We start from the raw sequence: 14,630 nt of genomic DNA, 5'->3' as shown, positions 1-14,630 counted from the left end.
TAAACTCTCATTTCTTTCTTTGAGCCCAGAAGATAATGGTTGTGTGGGTGACGATGGTTGCTGCCTTTGGGCGACGTTGTTGACAATATGTGGGTGGTAGTGGTGGCCGGCCTTTGGGTGGTATTGTCGACAGTCAGTGTGCGTGGGAATGGAAAAGAGTAGAGTGGAAGGAAGAAGGGTTAGTTTTCATATTTTGGTTTTTTAATTTTATTTTTAACTTTTTTAATATGAGAAAAATACAAAGTTACCATTTTGCCATTTTTAATTTGGTCAAAATTGATCATATTTTGATTTTTTTGGTTAATTAATGGTCAAATGGATCCATTTGGATTTCAGATGCATATTTTTGAAAGTTTGAGACTGTGAGTGGCACAAAATGAAGATTATGGATAAAACCTGAAAAAACTGAAAAGGTTAGAACTGTTATTGCACTTTTCCCTAAAATTTATCATACATAATTATTGAAATACAAATGCCCATGTTTGAATCTCATTGGCCCCTATTAAATTCTATTTCACAGTCTTCTATAAAATAATATCACATGTAAATCAAAAAAAATTCTTTCTTTTTCAATCTCTCATTAAAAAAAAAAAAACACACTATTTCACTATTTTTCATTTCTAAAAATGGGGGCTAAATTACATTTTATTTTTCTATCTCTTATTTTCAAACACGCAATCTTCTATAAAATAATATTACAGGTAAATTGAAAAATTTTCTCTCTTTTTTAACCATTTGTTTTTCAAATAACACTATTCAACCCATTTTCATTTCCAAAAAATGGGTTCCAAACGGGAGCTTGAATCATTGGTTTCTTTGTAATCCCATACAATAACAAGGAAAATTTTATAAGCTTTGTTAAAGGAATTGTGAATACAAGTCGCTGTTTGACAATCATTATTTTCAAAATCTTTTTTGCTACACATTCATCTTCAACCACACATTTTCCTAAAAATCACTAATCAAAACTTCATTTTTTTTTTTTTCAAATAATGATTGTCAAATGAGGACTAAATAAGTAGTCATGTTTGAAAGCCTGTGTATTGCCAGCCTTCAAAGCCGTAGGAGAAACTTCTATTCGACTCAATTTGCAAGCCCAAAGTAGGGGCGTCTTTCAATATCAGGACATTGACGGAAAGAGCACTACAACTACTGAGACCTTCAATTGTAGTACAAATCTCTTTCAATTTCAGTACATTGACTGAAATAGCACTACAACTAGCAATTTGGAAACTTTCCTGAGACCTTCAATTTTAGTACAAATTTTGGATCTGGCTCCTAGAAAAAAGTGAGTGGTATTCTTATGAATTGACCAAGTTTTCAAATGTGTTTATACAAATTTTATCAGCTGGATTGTGTACTATCTTCTGTCAAAATTGAGAAATGAAATTTTATAGCTCGTTGGTGTTTTTTGAAGTGATGACCACTTTGAGAACTTGTTCTTCCGATCATAAACCAACATTAGATTGTGCATCCGAAGAGTTTTTCATGGTAGCTCTCTAACTCTCAAGTTGGAAACACGTTGTAGAAAGGACAACAGAAATATTTATCTTGCTTCTTAGAGAAATCTCTATTTTGTGGGTATCAGTGTATGGACAAATTCTTGTTTTTTAGTCTGTTGGAGTACATCTCGCGATTTACCTTCTTTATGATGCCCCAAGAACGGGGCTGTGGGGCCCTTAAGGTTGAAGTTCAACCTTTTTGTTGAAATCTTGATTTTGGATGAATTTTCGAATTTGATGCTGTGTTACTGAGTATGTTACATGGGGGCATTTATGTCACGAAATAAAGTTTTTAGACAAAATGACGATAATACCCACCATCTACCATCCACGCTACCCGTTTAGGACTGTTGGCACCACGTGTTTTATACATTACAATGTGCAATAGTTTATGAATGATGAAATGGTTTTTCAGAATGAGCACATGGTGTCATTTTACCTGTACAATTGCACTGAAATTCTTCAACAATGAAATCAAGGTACTGAAGCCTCAAATTGTTTACCCCCAAAATTCTCAATCATGGAAACCCTCCGTCTTCCCTCCAGCTTAATTATATCAAGAAACCCTTCACTCAACAGAACCAGAAGAATCAAGCTCAAAGTCAACCAAAATTTTCAAAATAGACACGTATTCTTAAGCTCCCTCGATTCCACCCCTCATTTTCCCGTCGTCAAATGCTCCACCCACGACCACGACCACGATCACCACCACCACCACCACCACCACGATCACCATCACCACGAACACGGTCCTAGCAATGACGGGTGTTCTGTCCGGCTCACCAAGTTTCAGGAAAATTTTTTAAGTTTTGCCAAGGCCGTCAAATGGACCCACCTGGCTAATTTCTTGAGGGAACATTTGGAACTCTGCTGCTGCTCAGCTGCTCTATTTTTAGCCGCTGCAGCTTGCCCTTACTTGATCCCCAAGCCAGCTGTCAAGCCGCTTCAGCAAGCCTTCACTTTGATTGCCTTCCCTCTTGTAGGGGTAATAATTACTTTAATCAGATAAATTTTCTGCACGTTTAGCTAAAGTGCATTTCCCCCCCTCTTTTTGCTTCCCTGAAAATTTTAATTTAAGTATATATTTGAAAATATAGGTTTCGGCCTTGTTTGATGCTGTAATGGATATTACGGGTGGCAAAATTAATATTCATGTACTTATGGCGCTTGCGGCATTCGCTACGGTGTTTATGGGGAATGCTTTGGAAGGTGGATTGCTTTTATCTATGTTCAATTTGGCTCACATTGCAGAGGATTATTTTACTGGACAGTCTAAAATTGATGTCAAGGAGTTAAAAGAGAACCATCCTGAATCTGCACTAGTGTTGGATGTGAACAATGGGAAGTTGCCGAGTGTCTCTGATTTCACATACCATGAAGTTCGTGTGAATGATTTAGAAGTTGGATCTTATATATTGGTCAAAGCTGGTGAGGTTTGTGTTTCATAAACTTGTGATCTTCACTGTTCGATTTTATGCAGAATATAGTGTCTAGAATTGCCCGTCACTTATGAAACACTAGATTATAGATGAGTTTATTGTGCTAATTAAACTCAAATTTTATGCTGCTTTATGTGATATTTATGTTGCTTCTATGCTATTTACAATTAATCCAGTTGAAGTAATGATTTCAGTAGATTGAGAATGCAATCATGAGTTTGCTTGATTATCATTTGGAGAATGCTTCTGTCACGACTAGAAAATATTTGTGTGAGAATTGTTTGTTACGTATTAGCCTTTCCCCTTTCATTTCATTTGTTAGTTTATGTAACCAGCTGATGTCCATTTCTGGTCCCTTTTCCACATACAAAATTTACGAATAAACTCCAACTTCTAACTCTCTTCCTCGACTTCAACAAGGCCACTTACTTGACAATCAGCATAATATTTGAACCAACAACTGAAAGATTATTTGTTGTAAAAACCTTTAGTCACCCTCTGCGCGTGCTAATCATGACAGTCAACAGTGTAAAAAAAAAAAAAAAAAAAAAAAAACGTGTTGTGCAAATTGTCTAATCCTTCTTAATTGTGGTGTAAATGCCTGAGAGTTCGTTAATTATATTTTTCTGAAAAAGGTTGTATGTGGTAATAATGAGAATTCTCTAAGCATGCTCTAAAGAATGTAATAATCATGGTATAATCTAAACTAATGAAAAAAATAATCGAAATGTCAAGAAACTATGATGATCTAATCTCTTGCAATTTTATCAGTGTGCTAGTTTTCTTGAGAACTAGTATGCTTATGCTGAACCTTTAACTTATTGCTCTAAAATATAACTAGAATTTGCAGAATAGAACATCAGTTTAATTGCCAAAGACTAGCCTTTTTACCCTGATATTGCTTCGATCCTTCACGAATATGCATAAAGTGGATTTTTCCTTTCTCAATGCATAAAGCTTTTTTAATTGACTGAAAGTAAACAGAATATGGTTTTATAAACAGAAACTGCAGATGATAATTTCTTTGTGGATGAGACTATAAGGACCACTTTTTGAAATGGAGTTCTAGAGAATATCATGAAATGAAAGGATTGAGATTTAGTCAAGAGTAACACTGAGTGCATGGATTGTTCTTTTTGTCAATTCAGGAATACTCTCAAAAAGTTAATAAGATTAAAAGTCATAAGATACCATTGTGAAAATTTTGACTCTTAAGATTGATTAGTCAGAGGGAAAGGGTTTTGGAAATGATGTAACACAAAGTATAAGGTCGGTCATTTAAGTGGATGTTGCTTCTGGAATTTTGGGTAATTGACTGAGACTAAAAGGAAAATTCTATTAGTCTGCTACAACAGTTGCAATCTTATACAGGCCTAATTTTGTGTTATCAAGAAACAATAAACACATAAGCTAGGTGTATCTTGGATATGAATGCTGACATTGATTGGAGTAAATCAAGGAGAGATATAGTGATAAGTACATTTGAGAGTTGAAAAAAGTTATACAGGGTAATTGATGATAAATTGCACGAGAGTACTAGTCAGTGCTAAGTTATTTCTTATCTGCTTTCTCTGAAGGAATTTCTATATTTACCTGTGCCAGTATCAGCTTTTTCTTTGGTGCTATTAAAGTGTTGAATTGTTTAACCTCCAAACATATACTTCACTTTGTGGACCGTAAATATGTTGTCTAGACGTTTTATTTTGATGATATGGGAAAGGAAGCTAGCAACTCTTTTTGTGGTTGGTAGTTCAACCTATTTCAGCTCTGTTTGATAAAGCTTGTTGAGATTATAAGTTGATGGGGCCCATGAAATGAGTGGTTAAAAAGTGGATACAAGTTGTGGGTAAATGAAATGTGGGGTAAAAATGTAGTTAGACCTGCTTATAATCTCAAAGGAATTCTGTCTACTGGAGTTCAATTTCTTAGTCTTACAATGTCATAGTTTAAAGATGAGTTTTCATGTAAATTTTGTTTCCTTCATTGGAGTTTCTTCTTATACAGAATATCTGAGAAATTCATGGCCCTGATGTGACATCTGCCATTTTCAGCATTTCTTGATTTTATTTGTTTAAAGATCATCTAAAATTTTTCATTCATAATGTTGGTTTTTATCATGGGCAGTCGGTGCCGGTAGATTGTGAAGTCTTCCACGGTAGATCAACAATTACCATTGAGCACTTGACTGGGGAAGTCAAACCCATTGAAAAGAAATTTGGGGAAAACATTCCTGGGGGAGCTCGGAATGTTGATGGTATGATGATTGTTAAGGTATGTAAATCATTCCCTCATTTGTTTAGAAACTGTCTTGCAACAAATCATAAAATTTTTAAAATTAAAAATGTTATGGAAGTATCAAATATGATTCATGAAGGTATTTGCATTTTTAGTTGTCAATTTTTTCAGTTTCATTGGATTGGCATAGGATTTCTGGAAAATAAAATGGTAAGCATGTAAAAATAGTTGTTCGCTTTTCCTGCAATATTTTCATGAAGTTTGCCTGACAAACCTTCTCTTTTGATTTTTATATCAATGAAAACTTTTGACTCCGAAAACTAGATGAATGTGGTTACCCTTTACATGCTTCTAAGTGAGCTGAATTATTCCTCAAATTGCTTCCTTAAGGTGACAGATAAATTGTAATTTGATGTAAAAAGCGTCATGTTCCATGAGTAATGTAAAAGATGATGTTGATTATTAGGAAAACAGCTACTATTGAAGGAACTTAGCAAGATTATTGTTTAATAGTAACTTCGCTGACAGATTGAAACGTAGAATTGCGTCTTTTATTTTTTGCTTAATAACTTTGGTTTGTTGTGATAATGTCGCCATTTTACAAGTAGGGGAAGGAATGACCATAGTCTAGGGAAGGCCAATCTCATGTCTTTTATTGTTCAACATTTCACACCATGTGGTTTCAGTACAGAAAATTGCTCATCACCTGCTGTCTGTCTTCTCTTTGCTGTTTGTATCATGCTTTGTCCACTGATATTGATGCTAAGTGGCGTGTTAAGCAGAGACTGCACAATTCATGTTAGTTTTATTGTTCATGTGATGGAAATTTCCCTTCCAATCACAGGATTTTAGTGTTTCAGTTTATGCTGGGAGATCCTTTGTTAAAATTGCATATCGTGTTCTTATTTTGATTCTTCATGGCCCACTTTTCATTGATGACTCCTGGATAGGATCACATTGGCAGTTCTAGTTTTCATTACTGCCCAGGATATGCGTTTTTGAGTTGTTAAATTCAATTTAGGCAACGAAGACATGGAAAGAGTCGATGCTGAGCAGAATTGTGCAATTGACTGTAGAGGCTCAATCGAGTAAACCAAGGCTTCAAAGATGGCTTGACAAGTTTGGCGAGCATTACAGTAAAGCAGTTGTAGTTCTATCCTTTGCAGTTGCATTAATGGGGCCATTGCTCTTCAAATGGCCATTTTTCAGTACATCAGGTATATTATGGATCTATTTCCTCGATCTGTCATTTATCTGCACATTATATACCCTATGACTTTCGCTGGTGTCTCCTGACTCCTGCCACCTGTCTCCAAATTGTTGTTGCCCTATTATCTTACATCTTCAATTTATACGGACTACTACTGGTCATACTTGCTATTTCGATGGATTGCCTGAGGTGGTGGAATACGGCACTAATGTTGGTTGTGTGGAGAGAGAAATGGGAGAGACTTTACACGGATTGAGAACTCATCCTGGGGGTCAGAAGTTTGACGCTTCTCTTTTTGTCTTTTTTTGGTGTGCACAATCTATCTCGGTGTGTTGGGTACATGGATGGATGCTTTTACTATATTAGATGCTCTTTAATTGTTCTGTACACCTTATATATAGGGTTCCTGCAGTTTGATTGCAATAAAGTCACGTAATTTATATGAACAAAAGGAAGCAAGTATAAAATAATTTGTTCTCGAAATAGATTGTTGCTTTTCACCTGAGTTTAAACTGCTCGTGCTTTCTATATGAATCTCCAGTCACTTGTCTATTTGTTTGTTGTACATGATACTAATGTGTATATTTTTAGTGGATCTTGTGATAATCTATATGCTTTGTAATTTTATTTATTCATTTAGTTTGCAGAGGATCAGTTTACAGGGCATTGGGACTTATGGTGGCCGCCTCACCATGTGCTTTGGCTGTAGCCCCACTGGCATATGCTACAGCAATTAGTGCCTGTGCAAGAAAGGTATTTATCTATCTTATTTAGGATGTTATGTATAGATCCTAGTTCGATTGTTCGTTATTGTTCAGTTGTTCATGGGTTTGTACACAAGCTTTCATAACTCAACAAATTACCTAATTGACTTGCCTAAATGTTGTGATGTGATTTCAAATCTATGAACATTTTAATGATGTCAGCCATTGTCATACAATGGGCATCTGGCTTTGGCTTTTTTCAAGTCATGTAGCAACAAACTATACTTTTACTGCTTTCCATTGGAAATTTCAGGGGGGAATGATGATCTGCAATATTTGGGGGAAAAAAGGGCCAGAATTTTTGTGAGAATGAACTTCGTAGAAATTGGCACTTTTGTCTGTTACTCCTTTTCTCCCATCATAAATAAATTTAATTTTGACAGGGAATCTTGCTTAAGGGTGGGCATGTTTTGGATGCTCTAGCATCGTGTCATACCATTGCATTCGACAAAACTGGCACATTAACAACTGGAGAATTTGCGTGCAAAGCAATTGAACCAATACATGGACATGAAAGCAACAGTGAGAAACAAATAGCTTCATGCTGTTTGCCTAGCTGTGAGGAAGAAGCTCTTGCTGTGGCTGCTGCGCTGGAGAAGGGAACTACTCACCCCATTGGAAGGTTGTTTTATTTATCTGGAAATATCTGTCATGAAATACCGTTCAGTTTGCTCAATTTTGATTTGCTAATAGTAATCAATTTCATTACAAGTCTATATATACAAACTCGAAGCTGAAGACTTGTGCAGTTGTTTTAGTTCATCTAACAAGAATACACAAGATGTCGATTCCTTTTTAAATAATTATTTCCATAACATGAATACACAAGAAGAGTAAGATGCACAAGATTGAATTTTGATAATATTTTTGCGTGGTGAAAACCTTCACTTGGTATTGCAAATTAACGCCTACAGACCTACCACCTGACATATTCTTCTAATAAATCAATCAGACTGGGTACCAGTGCTAAATTCGCTTTGGACAATAAAAATGAAAAATAGAGAAGGGGCTGCTTTTTTGTACATTGGTTCTAGTTTACTGACATTTTCTTGGTCATGTCTCTGCCTGATTTTTGTTGCGTGTTTAGGGAATTCATGGATCAGTTGAAATTCCTTGCACTGGAATTTTATGCGTTTGTGCTCAAGCATGGTGCCACTCAAGCCAATTTTTATAATTGAATTAACATCTTCTTTGTCAGTACAGAGCTGTTGTAGATCATAGCATTGGAAAAGATCTCCCTTCTGTTTCTGTTGAAAGTTTTGAAAACTTGCCTGGCAGGGGTCTTTTTGCAACAATTTCTTGCATTGAGGTACTGGATTTTATATAACTAGATATCTGTTTTAAGACCACTAACTACTAGTTTGTGATCTTGAAAGCTACTTCACTTGCATTGATGTAAAAATAAGGAAAAGAGTGATTGATCTGAGTGTGTTGTGAAAAATCCTGAAATTATGGAACTTTAATAATTGTATATTGTGATTGATATACCTTGTTTAAATAATAATTATTGGACAAGTTTTTTTCTTTCCTTTATTAGGAGATTATCTTTCCTTTCACATCATCATCTTCATTGTATTATAAGTTCATGTACATAGCATTGGATTAATCATTGAATAAAATACACAGGATTTATTCATATTATATTTCTATCTTTATGTTATCAGAGCCTACGTTCCGATAAACTATCTATCTATGGCGGATTCCATTGTCAATGACAAAGAATCAACCTTTGAAATATCTCAATTCGGAATAGAGACAGACTCTTCAATGTGCTGCCATGGACTCGAAAACTCCTCTTTCCAACTCATAGTTGAGAAACTAAATGGTCCTCATTTTTGTTGAACTAGAGTTAATCATTGGGCTAGATACTGGGTGATGGGTCCTCACTAGATGAGACCTGATTTGCAGAAGCAGATGGTTTGCCATGAAAGTCCCAACAATAATCAATGGAGTGACCTATATGACTGCAGTGAGTATATTTTCAAGGTTAATGATTTTGAGAATGACCACTGTCTCTAATATCTCATCCACCCTGAGAGCTAACGCCACGTCCTCTCCGATCGTTACGTCCATCCCTAAATGAGCTATACCTTGGGCAATAAAAGCAAACTATCTCCACTGGGTGTACTATATGAGAGAGTAGAGCGCTGAACACGAGAGAATGTCTCTACAAGATTGGGAAGCTCTTTTCCACCTAATATCTGTGTTTAGATTGCTTCAAACTCTGATAGAAGACCAATAAGGAATTTAACATTAATGTCTTCCTGCTATTTTTCCATAACCTTCAAATCAAGAGAGGTTGATGCACATTCCTTTCTTAGCACACAGCCAAAAGTCTATTATAATATTCAAAGAGATTAGAGGAGCCCTTCTCAAGCCCAAAGTATTGTTTACACGTCTCATAGATTCGAGTAATATTTCCAGTTCCAGAACGTATATGTTTGAGATGCTCCCAAATTTGTTTAGCCATAGACATATAGAGGGATGAAGGCCCGATATGAGGATCAATACTATTTATCATAGGTCCAATGATTGTGTTATCCTCTTCATCCCACAGATCGTTAAGAGTAGAATAAGTTTTTGTGAAATCACTTTCTGATGATTTAGCAGATGGCCTGTCTAAAATCAAGTGGTTACCCCGCAAGAAAACCTAGCATAGTAAGTGTATTTTCTTTCATTCAATTTTTCAGGCGCCATGAGTCCCTTTATATTGAACATTTCTATCTTGGCTGACATAATTCTATTTATGCAAACTAACTAGTACTTGAACCTTAGAGAATAAGGCTATTAATAATCAAAGACCCACAAACCCAGTAATTAGCTCGACAGTAAAACCAATAGTAATTAAACTAACACAAGCGGGCCCTAAAACAACTTGAGCCCGAATATAATACACCAAGGCAGCCCAAGGTCTAAAGGTAGGAAATTGATCTATTATAGGTCCAACTCACAAAAAACTCAGATGACATTAGAGTATGACTAACAATCATCGACGACTGGAACAAGCTTCCACAATCGAGGCGGACTCTAACATCAGATGCCACAAACAAGATGCGGCGCTAGTCCCAGAAGCTAAAGAACGGGACTGTAAATTCAAGATGTGACCATCGAAGACTCCGACTACGATGCACAGTGAAAAACACAAGGATGGCACCATCAACACACGAGGATAAACACGGGATCAAGAGTGAATATTATTGCTTTGATACCATGTTAGAATTATTGGCAAGAATTGAAGAAACACGAGAGAGAAAAGGGTTAATTTTTTCCTCCCTTCTACTTTTATTATATAGTGAAAACAAGAGTACAATTATGGAAACTGTATAAAAGTATGGAAAGATAATAAACCTATATCATGCCTAATCTATGTGAACCTTTATTAATTTATTTCCTTAACAAAGTCAAAATTGCAGATGTCTCACTCTCTCCAGTTGCAATAAAAGGGAGTATTCATATCTCTCATTCAATAATCCTCAAATCTGTTCTCCATGTATCGAAACTGTCTTGCAATTTGTTATCCATCAATCAACTGACAAAAAATTCTAATTGCTTTGCTAAATTTTTTCCTTCTAATTGTGTCTTTCATGACCTATCATCGGGGAAGACAATTGGCAGTGCTAAGTAATGTGACGAACTCTACTACCTTGATGAGATTGATGTGAGTAAACGTCAATAATCAATTTGCTAGTTGTGATTCTGCATTTGTTCATAAGAATGGTGAAAAAAAATTATGGCATTATAGAATGAGTCACCCCAATTTTCAACATTTGATATGCGTATTTCCTTCTGTATTTTCAAAAAAAAAAATTCATGATGTGAATGGGCAAAACATCAACGGAGTCATTCCCAATCTCCATATATAAAGCTTCTAAAGCATTCACTATGATTTACAGTAACTTATGGGGACCTTCACGATTTCCTAATCATACTCGCACAAAATGGTTTATTACGTTTATCGATGATCATATTCTAATTTGATGGGTCTATTTGCTAAAAGACAAAATTGTAGTTCGTTCAGTGTTTATCAATTTTCATTTAATGGTCCAATCTCAATTCTAAAAACGAATTCAAATTCTACGTAGAAACAATGGTACAAAATATTCCAACAATACTCGAAAGAACTATCTTCAAGAGAATGGGATAATTCACCAAAGTTCTTGTGTTGATACTCCCCAACAAAATGGGGTTGCCGAACGAAAGAACAGACATCTTCTTGAAGTTGCTCATGTCCTAATGTTTACTACAAATATGCCCAAGACATTCTGGGGAGATGTCATCTTTACATTGGCCTATCTCATAAATAGAATATCAAGTCGCATCCTTGCCAATTTTGCTCGATAATTTCTCCTTTGTATTGCCTTTAATTTATAGAATAGTACATGGAAATTATACAAGGGAATTAATCCCTGATTTTGTGCTCTATACAAGGTAATAAAATAAACTAATTTGCCTAATTTCTTCTAATAACCCCCCCTCAAATTGATGATGGTAAGTCCACTAGCATCAATTTGCTCACTAGAAAATTATGACGGAGGCGAGTAAGAGATTTGGTGAAAATGTCTGCAATCTGCTGAGTAGTGAAAATATGAGGAAGATCAATGAGTTTAGACTCATAGGCGTCCCAAATGTAATGACAGTCAACTTCAATATATTTGGTGCGTTCATGATATACAAGATTGTCTGCAATTTGAATAGCACTAGTATTGTCACCATGGGCGTAGGATGTGATTGTGAAACACCAAGTTCTATTAAGAGATTTGGTGAAAATGTCTGCAATCTGCTGAGTAGTGAAAATATGAGGAAGATCAATGAGTTTAGACTCATAGGCGTCCCGAATGTAATGACAGTCAACTTCAATATATTTGGTGCGTTCATGATATACAAGATTGTCTGCAATTTGAATAGCACTAGTATTGTCACCATGGGCGTAGGATGTGATTGTGAAACACCAAGTTCTACAAGAATACCATGCAACCACACAATCTCAATTTGCCTAATTTCCTCTAATACAACAAGGATCGAAGATCGATTACTGGTTATTGTACCTTTGTATAGGAAACTTGGTAACCTAGAAAAGTAAGAAGCGGAATGAAGTAGCAAGAAGCAATGGTGAAGTTGAATTTAGGACAATTGCTCAAGGAATGTGCAAGAGACTGTGGTTAAAGAAGCTCTTAGAATAACTACAAGTTACAGTAAAACTTTCAATCAAACTCTATTGCAATAATAGAGCAATTATAAACCTCTCTCTCTCAATCCTGTCCAGCATGATCGAACCAAGCATATAAAAGTGGATAGACATTTTATCAAATCTAAAGTTGAAGATGGATGTAATGACCCAAATTTTAAAGATTTAAGTCGTTACTAAAAGTTTCATTCAATAATTTAAATAAACATATAAAACATCACAACATGAAATTTTTGGTTCCACCAATAATAAATAAAACATACAGAAAGCATAACCAAATAAAATATGTGCCAAATTCTAAGTACCTTAATCCACATGATAATAAAACTAAAATAATGCTAAAAATAAAATCCATAGTCACGTTACATCGAATTATTTTTATTAAATTCCATAAATCCTAGTACCACGACTGCACCTCATTGCCTGCCAACCAATGACTTGTTCTAACTTGTGAAAAGTAGGGGAAAATGATAAATATATGGAAATACTTAGTAGAATATGAATAATGGTGCAATTTTGAATAAAAGATTTAAAACTTATGTTAAAATATCATACCATCATCATTTCTTTAGAAATCGGTAAGCGTTCAATAAATATGATATCTTTGATACCGAATGGCCATAGAATACAAAAATCAAAATCACGTTCTAAATTTATTTTCAACTTGCTGTTGTGTTTATAAAAATTATGTAGTATGGTGAAAGAATTCTGATTTTTTTCTAGGAAATGGATTTTGCATAAATGAATAAACATAGAACAATTGTCCTATAACAAGTGGAAGTCCAATTTACCTAAAACTTCCATCCAATTCAAATAAAACAACCAATTTAACTCAATCTCAACAACCACCGTGTGGTTGCCCAATTTCACAAGTCAAACAAAAGTAATAAAATAATATTTAGTGACAACTTCTTTAAATTTCAATAACTCAAGTTTCGCTTATTTGAATTAATTTTTTCTCAAGCATAATATACATGATTAATTACAAGCTATCCAAGGAGCCAATATTGATATACTTATATTTGCTTTATCGAAATTTAAATATTTAACTGAAATAAAATTGAATTATCATATATATCACTTTATCAATAATTAATTATTTTACCCAAGATAATATTGGATTTAATACTATTTATCTTAGTCCATCAACTTTCGAAAATTATAAAAATATAGCACATAGAACAAATAGTTTTATTCCATAAAATTTCGGGGCATTACAATGGAACTGTATGCGTGACCTATGTTCCTAACAAAGAACAAACTGTGGATATATTGACTAAAGGACTACCTAGACAACATTTCGATGATTTCATTTGCAAGTTGGAAATGATCAACATTTACGGTCCAACTTAAAGGGGAGTGAAGAAATCCCGAAATAATGGGACTTCCTTAATTGTATATTGTGATTGATTATATACATTGTTTAAATAATAATTAGTTAGGCAAGTATTTTTCTTTCCTTTATTAGGAGATTATCTTTCCTTTCACATCATCTTCATTGTATTATAAATTCATGTACATAGCATTGGATTAATCATTGAATAAAAATACATAGGATTATTCATATTCTATTTCTATCCTTAGAACTATTCATGTATAAAAAATGAAATGAATTATAGGAATAATAGGCATTCGAGTGGCCCGTCTCTCTCCATCAATTTTCCATTCCGTTTCCATGCTTAACTTATGCACTACACTCGCCCCTATTTTATCAATAGTAGACTACCTGGTTAAGAAAGGAAAGCGGGCTCAATCCCGACTTGGGAGCTATGCTTGGATCAGAGGTGGGCGGACCTTTACTCAACTTTTCAGGCATAAGATTGTGAAGTTTTACACTCTCATGAGGGGATCCAGAAATTGATTCAAATTACATGAATGAATAACACCATTCACACCCCACACACACATTCACTCTCCATGGTTTTAGTGTTGAATTTCTTCCGGAATATTTCCTAGACTATCCCCTTTTTTATGAACTAATAAGCTGGTGCGAAGAACCAAATGCCCGGCGCTTCACGTAGCTGAACTGTTGTTGGAATTGGTTGCCTTTTCCATGTGCTTATCAATTTCATGTTTCAACCAATCACCTGCCATTCTCTTATTGTATAACGGTATAACCACCAATTTTTGGGCTTTCTACATTTTGTCCTAATCTTTGCTCATCCAGCTAATAAAGAAATTTTCATCTTTGGTTCCAATAAGATTGAGGGGGTCACTTTTCAAAGGAAGACCTTTATCCCCTAATTATCCATCTTGGAAGCTTGCTGTGTGATTTGATAAAGAGAGAATATCGTG

The 14,630-nt window shown here is 34.9% G+C and overlaps 1 protein-coding gene across 1 annotated transcript; it reads left to right on the top strand.

The window, feature by feature from the left end:
* Nucleotides 1-1,878: 1,878 nt before the first annotated feature.
* On the top strand, nt 1,879-8,560 carry LOC111367211 (probable cadmium/zinc-transporting ATPase HMA1, chloroplastic). The gene is made up of 7 exons (XM_022987966.1): nt 1,879-2,487; nt 2,600-2,935; nt 5,066-5,212; nt 6,198-6,393; nt 7,027-7,139; nt 7,534-7,772; nt 8,354-8,560. Exons 1-7 carry the CDS (start codon nt 2,023-2,025, stop codon nt 8,475-8,477), a joined length of 1,620 nt encoding a protein of 539 aa, XP_022843734.1. The 5' UTR covers nt 1,879-2,022; the 3' UTR covers nt 8,478-8,560.
* The last annotated feature ends 6,070 nt before the right edge of the window (nt 8,561-14,630 follow it).

This window comes from Olea europaea, chromosome 18 (assembly GCF_002742605.1).
Source record: "Olea europaea var. sylvestris chromosome 18, O_europaea_v1, whole genome shotgun sequence".
NCBI classification, from domain to species: Eukaryota; Viridiplantae; Streptophyta; class Magnoliopsida; order Lamiales; family Oleaceae; genus Olea; species Olea europaea.
Note: the sequence above shows the minus strand (reverse complement) of the source record. Positions and strands in the feature narration are given on the sequence as shown.